Source organism: Lepus europaeus, chromosome 22 (assembly GCF_033115175.1).
Source record: "Lepus europaeus isolate LE1 chromosome 22, mLepTim1.pri, whole genome shotgun sequence".
Classification (NCBI taxonomy): domain Eukaryota; kingdom Metazoa; phylum Chordata; class Mammalia; order Lagomorpha; family Leporidae; genus Lepus; species Lepus europaeus.
In genome coordinates, this window is record NC_084848.1 from 8,979,700 (window position 1) to 9,003,444 (window position 23,745).

The 23,745-nt window shown below is 62.0% G+C and overlaps 1 protein-coding gene across 1 annotated transcript in view; it reads left to right on the forward strand.

Moving 5' to 3' along the window:
- The window catches only part of PRIMA1 (proline rich membrane anchor 1), a 43,895-nt gene that overhangs the window by 16,660 nt on the left and 3,490 nt on the right, over positions 1–23,745 (forward strand). Inside the window, exon 3 of the mRNA XM_062181562.1 lies at positions 18,266–18,395. Within this exon, the coding sequence (XP_062037546.1) occupies positions 18,266–18,395 (130 nt within the window). The remainder of the gene's footprint in view (positions 1–18,265; positions 18,396–23,745) is intronic.

Consider the following 23,745-nt stretch of genomic DNA (forward strand, 5'->3'; position numbering starts at 1 on the left):
GTTTGTGCCCCGGTGGAGGTCCTCAGGCAGGGCTGCGAGTGAGGCTGGGGGAGGCAGGGCGGGCAGGCAGGCTTGGATTCGCTGAAGTATCTCTTGAGTGTGGCTCATTCCGCACGACCATGGCTGCAAAGTGGACGTTCTGGCTGGAGCAGGGCGACCAGGAAACCTGGCCGTGGCCACAGGGAGCCGGCACTGCCGGGTGAGGGAAGAGTGGAGCTGGCAGCTCCAGCTCGGGCCAGGCCACGGTCAGAGACGGTGTCTGGGCAAAGGCTTGTGGTGGGGGGAGTAGGAAGGGGGAGGCAGGCTGGTGCCCGGGAGACCATCCCGGGTAGAGAGAGGACAGCCAGGCCTGAGGCCTGGTCTGGAACCCGCTCTGGGCTGGGGGAGCAGGAAATGGCACCGAGGAGGCAGAGGTGAGGTGGGGGCCCAGGGGACACCTCACCTGCTCCTCCTCAGACCTCGTAGCCTGCAGGTGCCTAGAACAGAGCCGGTTTTCTTCCCTGGGCTGCCACTCCGGAGAGTCCCACCATGGGGATGGCGCTCACACGTGTGCCTTGGGAGAGGCGCTGGCACTGGGTGGAGAATGGGTGGGAGAGGGCTGGAGGGAGACCAACTGGGAAGCTCCGTCCATTCTTGGGCCACCGAAAAGGGCCGTGCCTGAGAGGAAGGAGGTCACAGATCCCAGACACAGAGCCAGGAGGAGGATGGGGAGGGAAAAGTAGAGGCCGAAGGGCGGAGCTATGGAGATACGGAGTCAGCGACAGCTGGTGTCTCCTGGGAGTTAGGGACCTGGCTGTCCTGCAGGTGCACCTGCTGTCACTGCGGGCTACCTGGGGGAGGCGGCGGGGATCTGTGCTCGGGTAGAGATGAGGATCCCAGGAGCAGATGCAGGGCCGGGAGATGGTGGATGCAGGTGGTAGGAGAAACCGTACGGGCAGAGGTGGGCGGTCGGGGGCCCTGGGCCTCTGGGGAAGCCGAGCGGGACACTACCTGTCAGGCGCGTGTGCGGGGCCGCAGGGTGACAGGCATGGGCACTGTCAGGGTGGGTGGGCGAAGCCTAGCTGAGTGACGCACGGGGTCCGTTCCCCTCCCAAGGGCCTGTGGGAGCCTCGCTCTGTGCTGGGCTTCTTTCTAAGACCGTGCCAGAACAGCCTTGTTTAGTTCCCTGCACAGCCAGTTTATGGGGACTTGATTTATGCTGTGCCTCCGTCGTGTCCCTCTGCCTCTAAATATGGCCAGGCTGCACACAGGGTGGGGTGGCGGCGGCCAGCCCTGCCGGGTTGGCCTCTGGAGGTGCACCCAGTTGGCCCCGGGAGGAGGCGCCTTGAGCACCGGAGGTAGGGACCGCAGCCCGTGGGGGAGCTGCCGAGCTTGCAACCTGAGCTGTGTGTGCAGGACACCCAGGGCTCAGGGGTCCCCCGTGCTCGCAGTCACGGGTTCTCCTTCCTCTCCCCTTCTTTTTTTTTTAAACCCCGCCCTCAGGTTCCCTGGAATCCCTGCCCCACCATGGGCGGGGCCTGCCCCCACCCTCTCCCCCTTCCTCACCTTGACCCGACTTCTGTCCCAGCAGGGTGCTCTGGGTGCATTCGGAAATGTAGGGGGTCCGTTGCTTGGTTGCCACGTGACCGGGAGGTGGCAGCGTGCCTGGTACGTGGTGGGCAGGGACCAGGGTCATCAGTGTCGCCCCCAGAGCACCAAGGAGGCCCTGCTGCGACCCCACAGCCTCCTTTCCAAGCAGTCCAAGTGCAGGCCCCAAGCTGGGCCCGTGCAGAGCCGATTCTGCCCACCTGGGGGCCTCCGGGGCCCGCTGTGTCTGGTCCTCTTGCACCCTTGGGTGATCCTGGGGGGCTCATCCAGGTGGACTCCTGAACCATTTGCCGAACACCTGCTCCTGCCGACAGCAGAGGGGTGCACGATAGCAAGACCTGCTCCAGGGCCTTGGAGCACCGGCGTGCGCATTGCTGAGTGCTGATGGTCGCTGATGACCCCCACCGCCCTGCAGCCCCCATCAGTAGACAGTGGTCCACTGCAGCCCTGAGCCCCCTCCACAGGGCCTGCTGCCCGGCGCCTCGCTCGCAGTGCCTCCCAGCCCCAGGGCCCACGGTCATGACAGGTGTTGTGTTGCCGCCCCCAGAGTGCTTGCTCTGCTCCCTGCTGCTGAACGCAGATGCTGCACAGGGAGGGGTCACGCGCTCTCACGCGGCCAGGCTCGCGTGTCCAGCGGCGACGTTGAAGACTCCGCATGTCTGTGGTCTCCGTCATCTCCTGTCTTTACTTGGGTCCTGAGGGGCTCAGAGGCGAGTGGCAGTTGAGGTGGCGCTTTCTGGAGCAAGTGGTCCGGAAGTGAGGGGAGCAGGACTGGGCGGGGAGGAGCAGAGCGAGGTGTGGTCTCGGCTGCCAACTTCAGGGAGGGCCCACAGGGAGCCGTGGGTGTGAAGGGCAGCCCAGGAAGTCTGCCTGGAGGCAGGGCCAGCACTGTGGGCCTCGCGGTCAGGGAGCTGCTGGCTGCCCCGGTGAAGGGGCCTGGGGACACTGATGGCGCCCACTGAACACTCCTCTTAGGGGCCGGGAGGCTGCCCACTGAGCACCGTGGCACCAGGAGGCTGCACGTGGTGGCACAGACACCCCCGTGCTCGTCCCACCACCTCAGGGACCTTCAGTACTTCCCTCGATTTCCTCCCTCCCCCATCCCCATTTCCAATGACTTTTAAAATAAAAGTCTATTTATTTATTTGAAAGTCAGAGTTACAGAGAGACAGATCTTTCATCTGCTGGTTCACTCTCCAGATCACCGCATCTGGGGCTGGGCCAGGCCAAAATCAGGACCCAGGTTCCTCCTTCAGGTCCACCATGTGATTGCGAAGGCCCAAGCACTCGGGCCATCCTCTGCTGCTTTCCCAGGCCATTAGCAGGGAGCTGGATGGGAAGTGGAGCAGCCAGGACTTGAACCAGTGCCCACGTGCAATGCTGGCTTTGCAGGTGGTAGCTTTATCCCACTACGCCACAGCACCAGCCCCTCCACTGACCTCCTGTACTCAGCACAACAGAGGCTGGGGGGGGGGGGGGGGAGCAGACGACTCCACGCAGAGGAGGACCTGTGCCCACGTGACCTTGAACCACACACAAATGGCTCCACTCCCTTGGGCTCCCAAGGCCAGGCCCAGACCCTGGACTCCTTCATAGTAAGAAACACGAAGGATTCCCATCTGTCCCCGAGCACATCTGAGCCTCCTAACCAGCGGGAAGTTTCTCTCCTGGTTCAGCTCCGAGATGCTTTCTGCCAGCCACTAAAGCCCTGTGGGATGGGCCAGCCTGACGCCTGGGGGCTCTGCTGGCCCCACCCAGCCCTCGCCATTCCGGGCAGGTGTGGAGGTTTCCCCGGTGTGAGCGGGAGGTGGCGGCGGCCGGGTGATTGGTGCCCCTGTGCTGGAGGTGGTGCTAGGCAGATCCCCCCTCCACCCTCCCTTCCGCCCTGCGTCCCTCCCCTCTCTCCTTTTCTGTTTTAAACACAGATCCCATGACTTACCCATCCTCCCCTGCAAGGGAACCCCACCCGCCACTCCCCCCGGATGCTGGCTCACTCTGGCAGTCCTGTCCCCGGAAAGTTTCTAGATTCCTCCCGACAAAGATCTGAAGCCAAGTGGCCAAGCTGGGAGCAGCGTTTAGCCACGGCTGGAATGAAAACCCTGGGCAGCAATCGCCCTCTGTGAGACCTGGGAGGCTGCGGAGCAGAGCAGGGGCTGGTTCAGCGTGCACTCTGCCCCCGAGCCCTGGCGCCCTCGTGGAGAAGGGGCGGCGGCAGGGGCAGGGCAGGTGTGGGAGAGGGGAGACCGAGGGTTTGGCTGCTACCATAATGAAGGGAGGGGCTGGGAGAGACCCCCAGGCTTCTGAACTGAGCAGCTGGGGAAATGGGTGGTTGGGGGAGCAGGAGTTTGAGGGGTGACAAAGGAAGGGTTTGGTTGTGGGCAGGTGCACTCTGAGCTGGGCTGCGACCCTCCAGCTGGAGACACGGGTCGCGGGTGGAGTCAGGAAGTGCCGGTGCTGAAGCCGTGCCTGCGGGAGCTGGCATCTGGCTGGCGTTAGAAGCCCAAAGGCTGGGCGGGGCTTTCGGGGAAAGAGTATGGCTGGGGACGGGGCAGGGGCAGCAGCTGCGGGCTCTCTCCCAGCGCCAGGCTGGCCAGGGAGAGGCAGACGAGGGCAGCCTGGCAGGCGAGGGCGGCCTTGGGAGCTCAGAATGCTGCATGCGTCCCACTTTGCCTTTTCAAGATGGCAGCCTCTCTCCTCTCCTCGCTTCCCAAAGAGGTGGATCAAGATGGCCCCATTCCGCAGGCCGTGGCCTGGGCAGCTGCCCCTCGGAAGTGCGGGCACAGCAGCCACATGAGGTACCACGGGGACATGGATGGGCCACAGCCCAGCCCAGTGTTTAACAAGAGAAAAGGAAAGACAAGAACCAGTCAGAGCTACTGACCACGCGGAGGTGCTCATTTCTGTATTTTCTCAAACGACCAATGGCTCAGAGCGGAGTGGGAGGGAGCGGGGGTCGCAGGGAGGAGGCACAGGTGGCTGCGAGCGAGGACTTTGTATGGGCAGAGAGCAGGGCAGCGGCGGGGTGGCAGGGAGTTTTTGCTCTCCAGGTGCTTGATGACCTTGTCCCCTGCCCGCCGGGAAATCTGGGGTGAAAGACCCGTTGCTCAGGACTCTTGTGGGTTGGCGCTAGGGAGCAGGAGCCATGCCGAATTGGCCCCAGGGCAGATGTGGGCCCAGAGCCATGGCTGCAGCTCACGGGGCTCCTGGGAGAGGCCCAGTGGCTCAGCAGAAGTCAGAGAGCTCTGGGTTTCAGAGGAGCGGTATCAGGCGTCTCCCGTAGGCTGAGTGACATCACCAGGAGGTCCCGCACCCAGTAATGTAATCTCCCCGTCGTGAAATGTGTGGGTGTTCCCACGGAGACGAATCTAGGCCATGAGTAACACACTCAGCTCGGCTCGGATTTTGCTGCCAAATTAATTCTGGCATCAAGATAGCTCTTGGGTTTGGAAATTACCGTACAGACTGGGGTCCTACACTGGAAAGGAGCCGCTCCTGAACTCGCTGGAGCCACTGCGGGGCGCCGGGCAGGGGCACTCCCCGCAGTTCTTTAGAAACAAAAAAGGGGCAGCGGTTAGGATGGCACCGGGATGCCGGAGTTCCAGCCTCTTTCCTGGTTCTAGCCTGGCCCGGTCCTGGTTGCTAGGAGCATCTGGGGTGTGAATCAGTGGATGGAAGATCTCTCCGTGTCTGTCTTTCTCTCTCTCTCTTCCTCTCAAATAAAATACAAATAATAATTAAAAAAACCACACAGATAGTTCCACTGATATGAAAGAATTGTCAAAACGTGGTGTGGAATGTGTAGTATATCTCACAGCCGGTGGCGTCCCTGGGATGTGTGTGTGGGGGGGGTGTTCTCTCTAGGAATATAAGGAAATATGCACTCTCGAAGGGTACAGAGGAAACTGGTTACAGTAGTGGCTGCCTCTAAGGGGGAACAGGGTACCGGGGCTGACTCCTAGGTCTCCATTTCCTTTTAGTGACCAGCTTCTAGAAGTCTCTAGAAGTCTCCAGGTTAATAATCAGATTTGATGGTTCAGGGGATTCCAGGATCATGGCATGTCGGCACCAAAAGAGCTTCTGAGACCCCGCCTCATTTCGTGGTGAGGGCTGAGACCAGCGCAGACAGGCCTTCTCAAGGCGCGGGGGCTGGGCTGGCTGTTTCCGGTAGCCGTGGTTTGCCAAAGCAGATGGGGGCAGCGCCCTGCCTGGACGAGGCCCCGTTAATGTCCTCCTCCAAGGATGACAATGGCGACCGTGTGGCCAGCTGTCATGGGAAACACAGTGCACGGCAGGGACTGGGTCTCAGGGCCCCGTGGGCTGGCTTGGGCACTCACGGGCTTGGGATTCCAGGGCAGACTCCATCTTGAAAGACCATGTGAAAATCCCTCCCAGAGTTCTCCCTGGCCGAGACTTTTGTTCCCTTCTCCTGCCGCCGGGGTCCTGGTTGTGGAGGAAGCACCCTCGGTCTGAGTGAGCCCGGCGCCTGCCCGTGCAAGCCCGGGGAAGGCTGGGGTAGGGTGGGGACGCGGTGGAGACTGAGCTCAAGCCCCCAGGCAGTGGTAAAGCTGTTCTGCAAGTGGGACCAAGGCACCTGCTGCTAAAACCCAGCCACAGCGGCCTCAGGTGGGGCGGGAGGGAGGTGGACTCGGTCAGGCTGTCTCGGGGCCGCACCTGTGCCGCTGATCGCCCCTCGTGGCACTTGTTCTCACGGCTGGAGATGGCGACAGTGACTCCCACGGCTCCTGACAGACCAGGAGACTTCATCCCATGATGCATCTGCAGTGTGGCTTGGCAGGTGCTGTTGTCATGATTTCTTTTTTTTAAATTTTACATATTTGAGAGGCAAAGAGAGAGAGAGAGAGAATGAGAGAGCTCCCGTCGGCTGGTTTGCTCACTTCCTCGTGTTGAGGCTGAGCAGCCGGGTCTGAAGCCAGAAGCCAGAAACTTCACGCAGGTCTCTCACATGGGTAGCAGGAACCCAACCACTTGAGCCAGCACCTGCGGCCTCCCAGGGTGGCAATGACCGGAAGCTGGAGTCGGCAGCCAGGACTGGGAATGGAATCCAGGGACTGCAGGGTGGGGGCGAGCATCTTAGCCACCAGACTAAATGCCCACTCCGCTGTTATCATCATATTTGTATATGAGCAGATTAAACATTCTCTTCTTGAAGATTTATTTACTTGGAAGGCAGAGTTACAGAGAGAGTGAGAGCGAGAGCGAGAGCAAGAGCGGGAGCTTTTCCATTTGCGGGTTCAATTCCCAAATGGCCAGGGCTGGGCCCGGCGCCTGAACTCCACGCAGGTCTCCCACGTGGGCCATCTCCTGCTGCTTTCCCAGGTGCGTTAGCAGGGAGCTGGATCGGAAGCAGAACAGCAGAACTTGGCGGCAGCTTAACCCACTGCCCACAACGCCGACTCCCAGATTAAACATTCTTAATATAAATGTTGGTCATGAACTTCTCTGAAGCCTTAGGCATTTGCTCATTTGTCCACAGATGATGGGTGACAACCAATGGTGAAGGTCAGGGTCAGCCTGGCAGGTGCACATGGCCCATGGTGGCCACAACTCTGCAAACCACATTTACCGAATCTTTTGCGGTGGGAAAGTTGGTCCTGGTTCATGTTAGGGGACTTGGTGATCCCCGGCGCCTGGCGTCACGCAGCTAGCTTGGCACTGTTGTACCTGGGAGAGGTCAGGGGGGCCTGCCCCGCCGCGTCTGCCCTTTCCCGAGGGAGCCCCGCTAAGAAAGGGGGCTGGGAGGCATCTCCAGTGGCCTCTGAGAGGGCCCTTGTTGGGCCTTCTGCCGGGAACCCGACGTGGTCCGGTGAGGAGAGGCGGGAGGCCCCTCCCTGGGCGCACGCCCCCTTCTTCCACCAGAGAGAAATGAGTGTTTGTTCCTTGACCCCTGTCTCTGTGTCACCCTTGCCAGCCATCAGAGAAGGCCAGAGGCCACCATTTCCTGGAAGAGATGTTGGCCTACCCTGCCCCTCCGGCCCTGGGCCCCTGGGCAGCTGAATGAGTTCTTTGTCCTCGGATTCAGAATGAACTGGACTGTGGGTGGCAAAGGCCCATTGTCTGCGCCTTGGCATAGCCGGCTACAGATACCTCGGCTCCTCAGACCCTGTTACCCACAATCCCACTGCAGCCTCCGAGGAGCAGGGCTCAGACGAGGGGCGCTTGGCTTGGAATTTCAGGATGTCCCAGCCGGAAAGCCACCAAGTGTAAGGTCTTGGGTCGGCTGGGAAGGGAACAGTGCCCTCCTGGAGGCCGAGGGAGGTCCCCACTGTTGGCTGTGCCTGTGTGCGGTGCAGCCGTCTCCAGGTCCCGGGGTCCTCTCGGGTTCCCATGCAGCGTCTGGTCATCACGGCTGGGGCTGAGCTGCTGAACAGACTACAGCGCCCAGGACGGCCCCGCAGCAGCAGCAGCTGCCGAAGCAGCGGCCACGGCCAGGCCACGGCTCCCATGGGACCAGAGAGATGCCTGAGGGCAAAGGGTTTGAGTGGCTGTGACAGAACCCAGACTGCGCGACCTTGGTCTCTAGGGTGAGCTGAGGTCCAGGCAGAAATTCCCAGGTAGGCGGGGGCTGGTTGCCCAGTGAGACCTCTGCCCTTCAGACCGGCCGGGGTCATGGACATCGCCCGTGGGTGCTGCCACAGCTGGGCTCCCGTGGACCCTGGGCCCGGCCCTGGCCCCTGCAGTGGCACCCACCGCCCCATGGTGGCACTGGAAGCCCCCAGCCCGGCAGCTCTGACTCCCGCCTTCCTTCAGCTCTGGGCTTTGCCTCTTCGCCCCTAGTGACCCCCAGTCTCCTCACCTGTACAGTGGCAGCAGTAACACCCCTGCCTCAGCTCTGCAAAGCAAAGCCACACATGTAGGGAGCACGTGTGGCGGCGCACCCGAGGCTCTCACACTTTGCAGCCTGGGGAGGCACCAGCCCCGGCTGCCTTTTTGGACAGGGAACAGAAGGTTTTTCTGCCCGCACCTCTGGCTGTGTCGGCCAATCAGCCTCCCTGGAGGACGCAAGTGCTCCGTGTCCCTGTTGGTCGGCCGCCGGCCACGCGGGGTCACGAGCGCTCAAGTCGGCCTCGTGCGGCTGGGGAAGGGCGTTTTAAGTTTGCTGATTTAATGTCAGAGTCACGTGTCCTGGCAGTGCCCCTCGGGGCCTCCCTGGGATATTTTTTCCTCTTTAATAAAATGGTTCCGTTCCAAAGCCACGGGCATTTCAAGTTTCTTTCATTTTCAACATCACTGAGCGGCAGTGACGTGTCTCAGCCTGGCACTGTCCCTTTGTGGTCCCAGCCTGGCCAAACATCCAAGGTCCCTGCCACCCAGTAGCACAGGGCGGTTCGGGAAGGAGTCATCGAGAGCACGGGGAGGTCCCTGGTATCTCCCTGGGACCTGATCGCGTCTCTTACTTGGTGCGCCAGAGGCAGCCCAGTGACCCCGTGTCTGGGGCTCCTGACGTGGACACTGTTCGCAGTGGATGCCACCTGCCCGAGCGCTCACGCTAAGTCCTCGTGGGAGGCAGGAAGCCACCTGACATCCACAGAGCATCATAGGAGCTGGGGTCTGCAAGGTAGTTAATACAGAGCCGGGAAGGGGGACACCGTCCCACCCCAGGCCTTGAGTACCCTAAGGCAGCTCATGCTGGCGTCCCACAGCCTCGCGAGATTTTTCGTGTTCTGGTTTCCTTGTTAGTAGCTAAGGCCCACGCACAGGTGAGTGTCTTAGTGAGGCTATGTTTACATAGCGACTGTCGGTGGCACAGGGCAGGGTCCGAGGTGTGTGCGTGGCGTGGAGTGGACTCCTTACAAACACGCTGATGAGTGACAGCTCACGGGCAGTGGGGCTGGGCTCCAGGGCTCCCCTAGAGCTTTCTGGACTGTTCTAGAGCTGTTGAGCACGGACCCGCTGTGCAGTGGTCATGTGTGGCCCTGGGCAGGTAGGGGGGCGGGGAAGCTGAGGTCTTAGTAGATCTGGGGAGGGAACAGAAAAAAGCACCTGGGGAGAGGCCACTGAGAAGCAAGGCCTTGCCTTGCAGAGCTGACAAAGGGGCAGATGTGTCCCTCAGTCGCCACCAGCAGCCGCCCTCTGGCCTCGGCTCCGCCCGGCCTCTACCCGCATCTTTGCCTGGCGTTGGGCACAGCTGTAGCCCCGCCATGGAGACACGGCCAGTTCTCTGCTCCCCTTTCCCCCAGGCACAGGACGGCCGAGATGGTCGTTAATAATGCATTGGGCTTTTTAGATGCCCCTGGGAGCTGAGCCTCAAACAGCGCCCTTGACCACAGCAGCTACGCCACGGCCACCGCGCCGGGCCTGTGCCCAGGACGCCAGGCAGAAATAGGGCAGCCGGTCAGGAGGCACAGACGGGAGGGTCCACGGCTCCTCTCGCAGCCTCCAGCCAGGGGAAGCAGAGAGGCCGGGGGTGCGGCCGCCTCCTTCCCTGGCCAGCCTCGGCCAGCCTGGGCAGGATCTGTTCATGGGGCTGCCCCGCCTGCCCCCGCCTGAGGGGCTCTGCAACACCCCGCGGGACCCCTGTCTGTCCCTCCCCACTCCGTGTGGCCCCAGCCCAGCTTCTCCTTTTAGGCATCTATGGCCACGCGTGGACTTGCTTGCTTAGCTGCTCCGGTCTGTGTAGCAGCCACAGCTCGGCCCTGGAGCCGGGTCACGTGGGTTCCCAGACTCCCCTGGCACAGTTGGGCAGCTGCACTTCACCTCGCCGGTGCCTCGGCTTCCTCACCTGCTCCAGCACCATCCTTGCTCCCAGGAGGAGCTCCCAGCCCCCTGGCCCTGCACTCACTTCCTCACCCACCCTGGGCCCCGCCCGACCTGGCCCGTGGCTGCCCTGTGCAGTGGGCGGTGCCTGGAGCACCACGGCCGACCTGGACCAGACCTGCTTTGGGTCCACAGCCTCGAGCCTCACTCCTTCTCTGCAGGAGGACCGACACAGTCCCAGGGGCTTGCACGACCCCCTGTGTCACCCACCCCTGCAGCCCACTTTCCACCTCTACCACACTGAGACCCCGTGTGGGACCCTCTGTGCAGGAGCCACCCCTCTGGCTTGCTCAGGGTCCTCATCCAGCTCTTCCCCGGGCCACACCCACCAGCTCATACCCCCCTCCTCACCGCCCGCTGCCCAGCACTGCCTTCTGTGACACAGCACAGCGTGCTGGCCCCTCCCCGCTCCCTCCCACTGCCCCAGTGGGCTCCCCCATCCCTCCCTGGAACTCCTTGGTGATGGTTCTCAGCCCCTCGTGCTTGACCATCAGCTGAAGCGCACGTGGCTGAGCTCATCCGCCTCTGCCCTGGTCTCTCCCCTCCCAGCCCTGCCCTTGGCCTCTCCGTGGCCTCCTGCCGGGGGCCCAGGCCTTGACTGTCATCTCCCACCTTGGTGACCTCCTCCCGTCTCAGGGTCAGCGCTGACAGTTCCCAGCTTTATGCCCCCAGCTGAGCCCGCGAATCCACCTCCGGCTGCCTGCTCCCCACCTCCCCACGTGTGTGCCAGGAATTTCAGACTGGACGCCTGACCCAGGCACCCTGCAAGGCCAGCCGGGGCCTGTCTTCCCGGTCAGTGGGTGGAGGGCACTCAGCCCTGTGTCCTCGGAGTCGCACATCGCTCCTCTCTGCCTCTCACACCCTGAGCCACACGTTGGAGAAAGCCTTCCCAGGATCTGACTTTTCCTCGCTCCCACCACAGCTGGTCTGGTCTGAGCCACCCTGTCTCTCTCCCAGGTTTCAGCAATGTCCTCCCAGCCGCCTTTTCCCTTCCCCCCCACGCCCCACCCCCATGCACACACATACACATACGTGCACACACATGCACGCACACACATGTACCCGCAGAGTCCTTTCTAAATGTGAGGGGCGGTGCCCACCTCCCGCTCCCGGAACCCTCCAGTGCCTCCTGTTTCTTGGAACTTCTCATGGCCTCCAGGCCGCACGAGCTCATCTCATGACCCAGGCCGCACTGCTTCCTGCCCTCAGACCGGCCAGGCCGGGATCCCTGCAGGATGAACTCCCTGGCCACGTCTCCCCCTTGGCTCAGATGTTACCCTGGGGGCCGCGCCTGCCCAGCCAGCCTCGCCCTGAGACCCCACACCCTGCACCCTCAGCTGTGGAGTCCAGGACACAGCAGCGTCCAGGGAGAGGCCTCAGAAGGTCAACCCTCCCCTCGGAAGGGCAACGAGACTCAGCTCCCCGGGGGCATCTAAAAAGCCCAATGCATTATTAGGCCCCAGCCGCGTTCCCGCCTACCATCGGATGAGATTGCGTGACCCCTAAACGACGTGAAGGTGCAGGGGCTTGGCCGAGGGCAAAACCCACCTCCTCCGCCAGCCCTGTCGCTCCCAAGCCTGGCCTGTGGGGGGAGGGGAGGACGCAGGAGGGGAGTCGGGGTGGGCTGGGCACAGGGGAAGGCAGGGGGCAGCTGAGGGTGTTGGTTGCCGGCTCCTGGGCTACTTGCACTGCGCATCTTATTGAAGCCCTGCACCGGCCCAGTGGAGGAGGCCCCGCTGCTGCCCCCGGCTTAGAGTGGACGAAGCTGAGGTGAAATCTAGCAGATCGAATGACTTGCCGAAGTCAGAATCTTTGGGTTGGAACTGCAGGTCCTTCTGATTCCAAGCCAACGTGCAAACCAGGGCGCTTGCTGTGGTGCCCAGTGGATGCCAGGGGAGGCGGGGCCTCCGCACGGCAGGGGAGGGCAGGACGGTGCAGGGGCAGAGGGGTGGGAGGGAACAGCTGCACATCCGGCACTGCTGGCCTGCCTGTGAGGCTGAGAGAGGGCACAGAGTGTCTGGGTCCGGGCCTGAGGCTGGAGGAGGGCAGAGCTCCCAGGACATTGAGGAGAGCTGGACAGGAGGCCCCACCCACTGCTGGAAGCTTCCAGCACAGAGGCCGGGTGGTCTAGGGTGGGGGCCACGCTGGGGGTGGGGTGATGCCGCACTGAGAAGAGGCGGGGGGGCGGGGGCTGTGGAAGCCACAGGTGGAGCAAGGAGGGAAGGGGCGCCCCATCAACGGAGACGGGGTGGTTGGGCCCCAGCCCACGGCACAGGCAGGCACTGGGCTCACCTGGAGCCACAGATGTCTTCTTGTTCCTAGAACTGGGGGCTTCCTTAGAGGTCATTGCGAAGCACCACGGTCTGCTTTTGTACTTGTGGTTTTCCAGCGAGCCCACGTCCTCAGGCCCCTGTGGGGTAAGAGGTGCGTGGGCAGCCCCACACCCATGCCGACCCCTGGCACGGGCCTCCCCGTGGGCGCCCTGTGCCCATGAACTGGCTGGGGCTGGAGAGTCAGTCCCTTGTGTACGAGACAATGGGGCTCTGTGTGGGGGCGGGGCGCCGGCCCTGTCCTTCCCTGGTGGATTCTGGGTCAAGCGGCCGGCAGGGGCAGGGCTGGGCAGGGGGGCAGGGAAAGGGTCTTTGACCCCTGAGGCCCCACAGCCTTTGGGACAGTGCACAACACAGGGCTGCGAGCTCCAGGGCCGCCCTGGGCAGCCTCAGGCCGCTGCTCCCCTTCTTTGATCTTCAGTTTCCTCCTTTGGGGGGGTCCACAGGCAAGCTCTGCCCTTCCCCCAGGATCTGCGCAGAGCCTCTGGCCCCCAGGGCGAGATTTAGGGGAGCTCTCGGCTGCCCCTCTCCAGGCAGTACTGTGAGTCCCCAATTCCTCTCAGGTCTCCAGGACGGAGCAGGTGTGCAGAGACAGACCCTACCCACCCTGGGGACCCACTGCCCTACAGTACCCGGGGCCTGGTGGTGTCACCAAGGCAGGGAGACGCCGCCCAGCCCAGTCTGTCTTTCCCACTGGAAAGCCTGGACTTGGCCTCTGTGAACTGGGAAGGGTGTTCCCGGACAGGAGCCCCTCGAGGGAGCCCCGGCGACCCCCACCGCACCAGCCGCGCCTGTCTGCAGGGCTGGGAGCTGGGCAGACAGAGCTGCAGGGCGCACCTGCAGTTAAGGCCGGTTAAGCGCTCTCACCGCAGGGAGCACTCAGGCAGCCTGGGCCTGGTCACCCAAGACTTGGAACGTGAGGACAGCGGCTCGCCCACGGGGTCCCCAACAGCGCCCACCCCGAGGCTGCTCCCAGCGACAGGGAGTCAGGCCAGCAGACGCCAGCCTCCTCAGGTGGCCACACACAGGGCCGGGGGCCAGGATGGAAACGTGATCTGGAACGTGGCCTCCGCACCCTTCCCGCACACAGCCCCGAGCTTGCTTCTGACCTACTTGCCGCTCCTCTGGTTCATTCATCCCTGGCCAGTTCCCTCCTGTCACTCAAACGTCTCCTGGGTGTGGCTTCTCTGGCGCTCTGACGGGCCAATCGTCGTACGTTAGGATGTGTCCAGATGGCCGCAAGGAATGTTGTGAGGCCTCTTGGCTGTGTGGCCTCAGCTGCCGCCCTTCCAGAACTGGCTCACCCTTGGGCTGTGCACCACGGGGCCTGCCGGTGTGCACTGAGGGTGGTGCTGAGCAGTTGGCTCCACTCCCAGTGCCCCCAGGAACGCGGCGTCCGCTGCCTCATTCGATGATCACAAAACCCCCCGGGGGGCAGATGCTCCCCAACTTGTCACGTGCACATCCTTGGGTCCCCAGGGCCCCTGCTGCTTCTCCAAACACCGAGATCTCTTTTCCGTGTCCTGGGGGGCACTTCCCGCTGTGAATAATGACATTTCTGTTGGCGCATGTGTTTATTATCGGCTTCCTCTACCCGTGTGAGCTCGCGCACCTGTCTCACCACCCGACTCTCAGCTCCATGCCCCGACTTCCAGGGTAGGCTGGGCCTGCCTGGCATCTTCTTCCCACACCAGGAGCGACTGTCTCAAGGCAGGACACCAGGCCGGCGGCAGCTCTCGCACTCGTCTCCCTCGGGGATGGCTGTCTTCTGTTACTTGTTGTCCGCTGTTTGGGGCGTTGGGGTGTGTTTTGGATGTCTCAGGAGGGAGGGCAGGTCTGGCCCCTGTGCCTCCATCCTGGTGGGAGCATCCCATGGTGCATCTCTTAGCAGAGAAAGCAGAAGCTGGGATCAACAGAACTGAGCCCGTTGCTCTGTGTGCCAGCGCCGTCCCCTCTACTGGCGCCACAAGTGTTTACTGCAGGCCGCTGGGGAGGGCGGGGGCCGCGGCCCCTGAGATGTCTTGGGCCAGCGCCTGCCTTTCTGTCACGTTGCAGAAGCTCGGCTGGAGCAGGAGGCGGTGAGAGGGGAGGCAGAGAGTGCCGGCGGCCTCGTGCCTTCCCAGGGCTTGGCATCTCGCTGCCTGTCTTCCTGTCTGACCACCTGCCTCTCATACATCACCACCCTCACCCCTGAACCACCTTCGCTCCCGTGGACCGACCTCGCCTTGCACATTAGCATATTCGCTTGTCTCATCTCCTGGAGGCCGCCGGCTCCTTGAGCGAGATGACCGGGTCTTCATCAGCTTTGTGCTGAGCCCCGGGGCAGCTGGCGCCAGGCCTTGTGAGAGCACAGCTTGTGTCTAATTCGTCTTTGGACTCCCAGCTCCTCGTACACCGCTGGGCACCAAGGATGCTCAGCGTGTGTGTGGTGGACAGATGGACGGACGGACAGATGGACGAGCCCCTTTGGGATGCCTGCGTCTCATGACCTGTCTTGGCGCCTGTGGAAAGAGGTACTGGCCACACCCAGGACACAGGAAGGACATTCAGGACCAAGGCCCCAGCCTTGGCCACTGAAAAAGTCACTCCCTGCTTCCGAGGGTCAGTCTCTGTCCTCTTGTTGAAGTGACACCCCCAAGCCTCTCCCGGCTCCCACGTGCTCCAGCTGGCCCAAGCCGGGCTAGATAGGGGTGCACCCTCGGAACTCCGTAGCTGGTTTTCTGAGCAAAACGCGGTGTACCTCTCGCCTTGGCTTCACTCTCCTCCCTCGCTTCCTGCTCTGTGCTGGCCTCTTTGCCCACAGAGTGACCAGGGCCCTGCTGAGCACTGCGGGCGGGGCCCTGGGCGGAAAGACAAGGGCGGCTCAGGGCTTTCACTTTCCATTACGTCTGAGAAGGGATCAGAGGCAGAAAATTCCCACTTCATTAACAGAGAAGGGGCGGAGGAGGAGCTGGCCCATGGAGGAGCTGTACCAGCTAGCAGGCCCTCGGTGCGGCCTGTCCGGTGCACTGTCATTAACGGCCACAGCTGCTGGGGTCCCTCCTGTGGCAACCAAGGACAGCCTTATCTCCAAGTGAGCTCCTGGAGGGCTTGCAGCCCCGGCTGAGGCCACACACTGGCCGGGTCCTGCCCAGAGCTGTGACGGCCTGAGGCAGCGCCACAGAGGCCAGAGCTGCCCCCCTGGGCAGTGGAAGTAAAGAGGTGTCCGTGGGGTGGGGGCAGGGGGCTTGGGTGACCGGAGTTCCTACTCTGCCCGCACTGGCTGCCGCCCTAGGGAAGCTGGGGCCCCCCATTTGCAGCACTGAGTCTCCCACTTCAGGGACACCCCTGAAGACAAGGATTGGGTTTGGTGTTTCACCGGGAAGAGCACTGAGCAGGTTCCTCCGGGGAAGACGAGCATCCGGGGGACCCTGACTCCCCTCGTCCTCCGGCTCTCTCCTGCTCTGAATTCTCCGCTCCGTAGCTTCTCTGTGTCTCTAAACACCTGACACTGGCGTGGCTGCAGTGCCGATTCTGCTTGGCTCGGAGCCCCTCCCCACACCCCCTCCCGGGGACCTTGCCCTTGTTAATGGGGTCTGAGTGCCCACCCGTTCCCTGGGAGGAACCGATGGCTTCCTGGATCTCCTAGTCCGGCTGCAACAATCAGGTACCACTTCAGGAGCCACGACCTTCTCCATCTTCTCTCCTTCTTCCTTCTGCACAGTGAGACAGCGGCACAGGCACCCAGTGAGTCAGGCACTCCCGTAGGGCCAGGAATCCCACCCCCAAGGGTTTATCTGGGACAAAGAGGAAAGCACACCTACACCAAGGCGTGTGGGACGTGTTCACAGCGGCTTTGCTCACCGTCGCCCGAACCTGGAAACAGCCCGGGTGTGCACCTGCGGGGACCAGACTGGCACCGGATGCCGCTCAGCAATAAGAAGGAAGGAGCCACTGGACCACGCAACAACCTGGGTGAACCCAGAATCACTGGGCTGGCTCAGGGAAGCCAGGAAGCGGAGCGCACACTCGCGATTCCGTCTAGCAGACGTCAGGACCCAGCCAGTCTGATCCACAGCTTCAGAAATCAGAACAATGGTTGCCTCTAGGGTGGGTTTTTTTTTTTTTTTTTTTTTTAAGGTTTGCTTTCCTGGTGCTCTCGAACTGCTTGTGTCCTTTGTTAAATTAGTTTTCCCATTTTTATTTCGTTTCATTTTATTGGACAGTGAAAGAGAGAGATTGTTCATACCCTGGTTCACTCCCCAGATGGCCAAAGCAGCCTGGGCTGGGCCGAGCCAAAGTCAGGACCTGGAACTCCACCGAGGTCTCCCATGGGGGTGAAGGGGACCCAGGTTCCTTCCCGGGCTGTGCACTCGCGGGCAGCTGCATATGAAGTGCCGTAGCCGGGTCTCTATAATCCGGCACCTGATGAGGGAGGCAGGAGCCCCAGGCAGTGAACGTGACCGCTGTGCCAAACACGCCCCAGGCTGGGATTGCCTGAGAAGGGGCACAGGGAACCCTTCCAGGGCTTGGAAACGTTTTGTCACAACAGAGGTGTGGTGTCCACGTTTGTCAAAGCAGATCCGACAGAACAGCAGTTGGGTGCACCTCACTGTCGCCAGTCAGTCTTCTGGGATTACAATAACAAGGAAGCCACTCATGGTACCCTTTGGGAGGTCATCCCTCGAGGGATGACTCTGCTACTGAGTGGACAGAGACCAGGGCGTAGTTGGGACCCTTTTGTATATATTCACATCTGAATGACCAGCCCAGAGCCACTGCTGTCTGTCCATCACCACTGCTTCCTCCTTCCCCCAACTCCCCCCCCCCAAATTCCTTTCACAGTTCTGGGCACCGTGGTGTCCGGGCTGCACTGTGGGAACCTGGGCCTCTTCCGGGGAGGTCACCAGGCTGCATCTACACCTCTGCTTCAGGTACACCCAACACAGCGTGGGCCAAGGCAAGGAGGACAAGTTCAACCCCAGGCCCTCCATGGATTCAGTAACCATGGGCGGGGCCAGGGGCAACCAGGGCCAGCCTCATTGTCAGAGACACACTTCTCCAAATTTCGGCCGTGCCACACAAGCTGAGATGGCCACGGGTGCCCACCACATGGGCAACTCCCAAGAAGGGAGAGAGACGCCTCTTGCGAGAAATTAGCTTAAGAGCCGGAGCCCGACCCGCCTCCCCTCCCTCCTCCCTCCCACAGTGTCCCCTGTGAGCCCTGCTGCCCACCCCCACCTGCGCAGGAACCGGATCTAATGCCTGGACTGAGAGAAGGAGATGCTCTGTTATTTTTCATGGGGAATTAGACCTGACCCTGCTGGCCGTTAGCTCATGCCAAGAGAGGATGGATGGCCGGGGCCCGGCGCTTAACCCCTGTTCTGAGCACGCCAGGCCTGGCTGGAGGCTCTAGGGGGAGCAGCCTGGCTGGGGGCCAGCCATGACGTCACCTGCTGCGGGTGGGGGTGGGGACGGCAGGGAAGGTCAGACAGGCTTCAGCCGTGATGGATGGCGGTGTCTGTCACGGCCGACAGTCCCACCTGCACGGGGAGCTGGTCCGGGGACACTCAGGCTGCTCTCGTCTCTTTCAGCTCCCAACTCTACCTCGTGCCCGGCCGAGGAGAGCTGGTGGTCGGGGCTGGTGATCGTCATCGCCGTGTGCTGTGCCTCGCTGGTGTTTCTGACCGTGCTGGTCGTCATTTGCTACAAAGCCATCAAAAGGTGAGTGCCCACCTCCACCCCGCACCAGCTCTGAGCGCTGCCGGGCTCCCCCAGCTGGCCTCGGGGCTCCGCTGCCTGAGGGGCCGGCAGTGCCCGTAGATTTTGGTAAGGACCGCTGAGCACTTCGGGAGCAGAAAGCAGGCCTGGGGAGCTGCCATCCGCGCTCACCCGAGACAGCAGCTCCGGAGACGCGCCGTGTTGGCTGCAGCGATTTGTGCTTCTCTTCTCGTCCTCTTTGCTGGCCTGGTTTAAAGCTCCTTTCAGACATAATGCCCACGTCGTTTTTAGGAGTTTGATTCCACAAACATTTGCTGAGCGCCAGTTACATGTCAGGCCCAGTGCAGCACACACACACACACACACGCAAATTAAAATGCCGCAACCCTCCAAAGGATACCAGGACTTGTTAACTACACAATGTCTCAATAATTTTTTTTTTAATTCCCTGGGGCCTAAAGTCAACAAACAGGTCCACATTGAGAACAATCAAGCACTTGGACTATTTAACATTACTCTTTTAATTGGATGCTTTATGGGACTTCATTTGCATAATTCAAAAGCAGAAAGAGTAAAGTAACAAGTGTGGACCAGGTACAGGGGATGAAGGGCCGTGAAAAGCCAACAGCCCGAGCCCATCCTGAGGCCTGGGAGAGGGCGCAGGGCGCCCGGGGTCGGGGCCTGGGGGTGACGGCGCCACCCGGGACCGGCCCTGCCCTGAGCCTGTGCCGCCCCGCCCAGAGCCCCCTGTGCTCCCGAGGCTCACGCTGCAGACAGTCTCCACAAACAGCGACAAAGGAGAAGGGCACAACTGTCTAGGGCAGCGCCCGGACTCCCCCCGGGCTCAGATCTGCCCCTCCTCCCTGAGTGGCTCCATTCTGCAGGCGAGGAAACAGTCCCTAAGGAGCTAGGGAGCTGCCCAGAGTGACGCCATCATGGACAGCAGAGTCTGATCGGAGCCCCGGACGGGGAGATGGCCACGCCAGCCCTGAAGGCAGCCCCGTGTCACCCACGTCGGCTCCTTGCTGGGCAGAGGGCAGACCTGACCCTTCCCGGCTGCCCTGGCTCGGGCGTGCAGTATGGGGACTGTGGTGAGGCGTGACTGTGCCCATCTGAGACCAGCCGACAGAAAGGCACTGAGTGGGAGTGATTTGTGGGTGCCAGACCCCCCTCCCCGGGTAAGACCCAATCCATCGACGGCAGAGGTGGCGGAGGGGTCCTGGCGGGGGGAGGGTCCCGCGGAGGGGTCGCGGGCAGTGCGAGGGAAGGATGCCCGACAGCGGCACCTGTGCGGGGCTGCGCGGGCTGGCCCCAGGCTGAGCGGTTGATGGTTGAGGAGGCACTGGGGCTATTGAAGATGTCTGAGGAGGAGGCTGCTCCACCTGGGCGTGGCTGCCAGCCCCGAGGACCCCACCCCCAGCATCAGCATCAGCAGTCCTTACAAAAGTCACCTGGGGCCACCTGTGCCTGCCCGCCTGCCCCCACCAGAGCCGGGAAGGGCGCTGCTCCGGGTACAGAGTCTCCTCAGCTCTCCCCGGCTGCTGCCCCGCCCCTCAGGGAGGAGGGGGCAGGCACTTCCAGTGTGGGCGGGGCTCCTTTCTGGGGTGGGGGGCATGGGCGGGGCTTTCCCCCAGAGATGTGGGCCCAGCACCCCAGCACAGGAGGCCAGGCAGGGGAAGAAAGGCACGGTGGGGACCTGGTGAGAGGGGCTGCCACCAGGAGCTGTACGTGGTTGCAGGTGCAGCCCGGACAGGAGGGTGGGGAGGAACAGGCCCAGACCGCAGGAGTGCCCCCGGGGACCGGTGGAGGCAGACACAGCCCCGCCTGGCCCTGCAGCTCTCCCCAGAAAATGTCCAAGCTTTCTTGATCACGGCCGTTTGGTCAGCATCTGTCGGCACTGCCAAACCATCCGGAGGGAAAGCCAGTGAGAAACCCCGCTTGTAAAACAGAGCCTCTTACAGCCTCCAGGCTTCCGGGAGGACTTTCCCAGGGTCTCTGAATGTCCCCAACACACCCTGCCCTGGTCACACCGGCAACTCTGCTGCTAGTGATGGTGCTCCGTGTGTCCCTGGCGGAGGAATTGGGCCAAGGGAGGTTTCCCGAGAGAGGATAGGTGACCAAGGCGCACCTCACTTCCTGGCTGCCTGTCCCCTCCACCCTCCGCACTGCTGTCTGGTGTCCCCGTCAGGCCTCAGCATAAGGTCCCTTCCAGCCTGAGGTCGCGTACACACGGCCCTGGGGCCTCAGGGTGGCAGGTGCCAGACCCCCACTGAGATGGCTGCCGTCTGGGCTGCCCCTGCCCACAGACCCTCCCTCAGGGGTCTCCACCCCCCAGCAGCTCAGGAGCATAAGGGGCAGACCCCAAGGCCAAGCCAGTTTGGACAAGTCCCTGTCTGGGCCTTGCGCATAACCCTCAGACCTTCCTCCAACAACCCAGACAGAACACACACGGCGCGGCTGCCGGGCCCTCAGCCTCTGCTGCAGCAGGTGCAGGGGCCAGGTTTGTCTCCTGCACGAGAAGGAATTCAAGGACCAGACACAGGTAAAGGCCAGCAGGGAAGCAGGTTTATCTGCACACAAAGTGTTCACCCTGGAAGGAGGGCGGCCGTGCCCTGGAGAGAGCGGCTCAGGGCCGTCCGTTTATATCTTCTGGGGGCACAGAGGGTCCAGTCTGCAGTGGAGTTTGGTTGAATATTCATAAGGGGTGGGCTTGAGTACTACCCATCTCCTTACTCTATTTTGGAGGTCTCTGAAGTGTCACGGCGTCAGGTGCATGATGGGAGTAGGAGTGTCAGCCATGGTGATTTTATTATAATGACATGATAATGAGCTTGGGAGGCTGCTGGCAGCCCGGTTGGGCATTTTTGGCCAGTGCTGGTTCTGAGTACCAGTTTCCTGGAAGCTGCAGTTGCCTGCTGCCCGGGAAGGGGGCGATTTGGACAGAGTGGGTGGGGGCTGCAGCCCAGGCAGGGAGGGACCGGTGGCCCCAGCTTCTCCTCGCTGGTGACCTGTGTCACCTCCGAGCTCGCAGCTCCCTAGGAGGTTGCGAGGAGCTGCCAGGGAGGAAGCGTTGGAGACGCAGGCACCAGTGGTGACTGAACAAGGAGACTAGGGCCCTGGGCAGAGCGTGTGGCCACGTACCTGACCACTGCCACCTGGTCCTGCAGGGAGAGGGCTGGGGGCCGGAAATTGGGCCACGGCTTCTCACAGTGGCACCGTCGGTGGTCAGAAAGTTTTTCTCTGGCTCCTCACCAAGTTTGGAGAATGCTGCATTCTAAAGGGGACTCTCATTGTGAAATTGTGTGTGTGGGTTCACGTGCGTGTGTGGGGGTGTGTGTGGGCTCACGTGCATGTGTGTGGGTATGGGTTCATGTGCATGTGTGTGGGCTCACGTGCATGCGTGTGCGTGGGGGGGGCTCACATGCATGTGTGTGGGTGTGGGTTCATGTGCATGTGTGTGAGTGTGTGTGGGCTCATGTGCATGTGTGTGGGTGTGTATGTGGGTTCATATGCTTGTGTGTGGGTGTGTGTGGGCTCACATGCACGTGTGTGGGTCCACATGCATGTGGGGGATTCACACACATGTGGAGGGTTCACATGCGTGTGTTCAGGTGTGTACATGTGTAGTTGTATGGTATGTAATGACATTTCAATAACAGGCCGTGTACTCGGCATGTGAGAGGGTTTCACCTGGTGATGGTGTACTCTGACACTTGCACAACGATGGGCTCACCGATGGCACCTTCCTTAGGTGTGCCGAGCGCATCCAGTGAAACGTGGTTGTGTATAGGGAGGTCTGGGGTGAGGCGTGCGTGTGTGTGTGCGGTATGTATTTGCACATGAGTTGTGTGTCTGGGTTAAGTGATGTATAGGGGTGTATATGCGTGTGTGTGTGTGTGTGTCCGGGGTGTGGCTGTGTCAGGGTGGGCAGTGAGGAGGACGAATGCCGTTGGTGGAGAAGAGTCGGGGCCTTGGCCGTCCCGTGGCTGACGGCAGCCCTCCCCACCCCCGCGCGTGGGGCTGCCGGGCGGCTGGCAGCCCTCCCTCCTCCGGCTCCTTAGGCAGTTCTCTGCCCGTGGCTCCGCCAGCAGAGCCGCAGCTGAGGGCATAAGCTGTCACATCACTGTCAGCCAGGCCCAGAGGGGTGCCCAGGCCTCGGCCCTGCCTGTCCAGCCAGCGATGCCGGTTTAGGCTCGGTCCCTGGTGAGCAGGGGACGTGGAGAACCTTCTGCTTGCCTCGCCCACCCGCCCACGGGTGGGGTCCTGGGAGGGGCCGCGCTCCTACAGATGAGAATCCTGGGCACAGCCGCGGAGAGGCTCACCTACCTTTCTCTTGGTTTTAGGAACCATGCCATTTAGGCGCCCTCGGTGGCCACAAGGGCCGGGACCGGGGCGGAAGGGCTCTCTGTGTCTTCACGGGACCACAGCCACGGAGCCAGGCTGGGGCCCGCAGCACTACCGTTTCTGAAGCTCACAGGCGCGTGTTAGGTAGGAAGTCTGCTCACTGCCAGGGTAGTGGAGTGGCTCCCACGGACCCCTTTGCAGCAGCAGCGCTGAGAGCTGCCAGCACTTACTGGGCGCTTACTGTATACCCGACACTCGACTAAGCGCTTGACCCATATTAACATGTCTAATCCCCCCGGCGAGCTTATGGAATGGACACTGGTATTGTGCCCATTTTATAGGCAAGGAAACTGAGGCATAGAAACGTTATGTGGCTTGCCCAAGGTTTCATAGCCAGAAAGTGGCAGAGCCCACTTTAGCTGAGCTGTGCCATCTGCCTCCTAGCTCAGGGCAGGGTCTCCCTGAAGGCAGTGCCTGTGCGGGGATGCGGGTGGGTGTGCGGGGGGAGGTGAGCTATCTGAGCTTGGTGCAGCCCAGGGAGGCTTTGGGAAGGGGTGGGCTGCTGTGCAGGGAGCAGAGTAGTTGGGGACCCGGCCGTGCTGGGGGAGGGGAGCACTCCCTGCCCTTGGGACAGGGCACATTGCACACAGCCCAAGGCACCTTTGCCGGGAGGAGCCCTGCCTGGACTCCCTCTGGCTCTCGGGTCCAGAAGCTGGAGCAGCCTAGGAGGCACCAGGACCACCTGCTTCCACACTTCGGAGCCACCCCTTTGCAAAGCAAATCCTGCTGCCTTCCCCCTGCCCTCTTTCCCCTCAAAAGAGCAGAAATCTTGGTCCTCCAGGATTTGCCCCTCTAGAGGGGAGCTCGCCCACCCTTCGGCTCCTCTCTGCCCTCCCCTGCACCTGCTGACCCCGCCCCACCTGCACCTGCTGTGGTGGGTTTTCCAGACTACACCCAAGGTTGAGTGTTGACCCCGCACGACTGCAGCGTGGGCTTGGGCCCCGAGTGT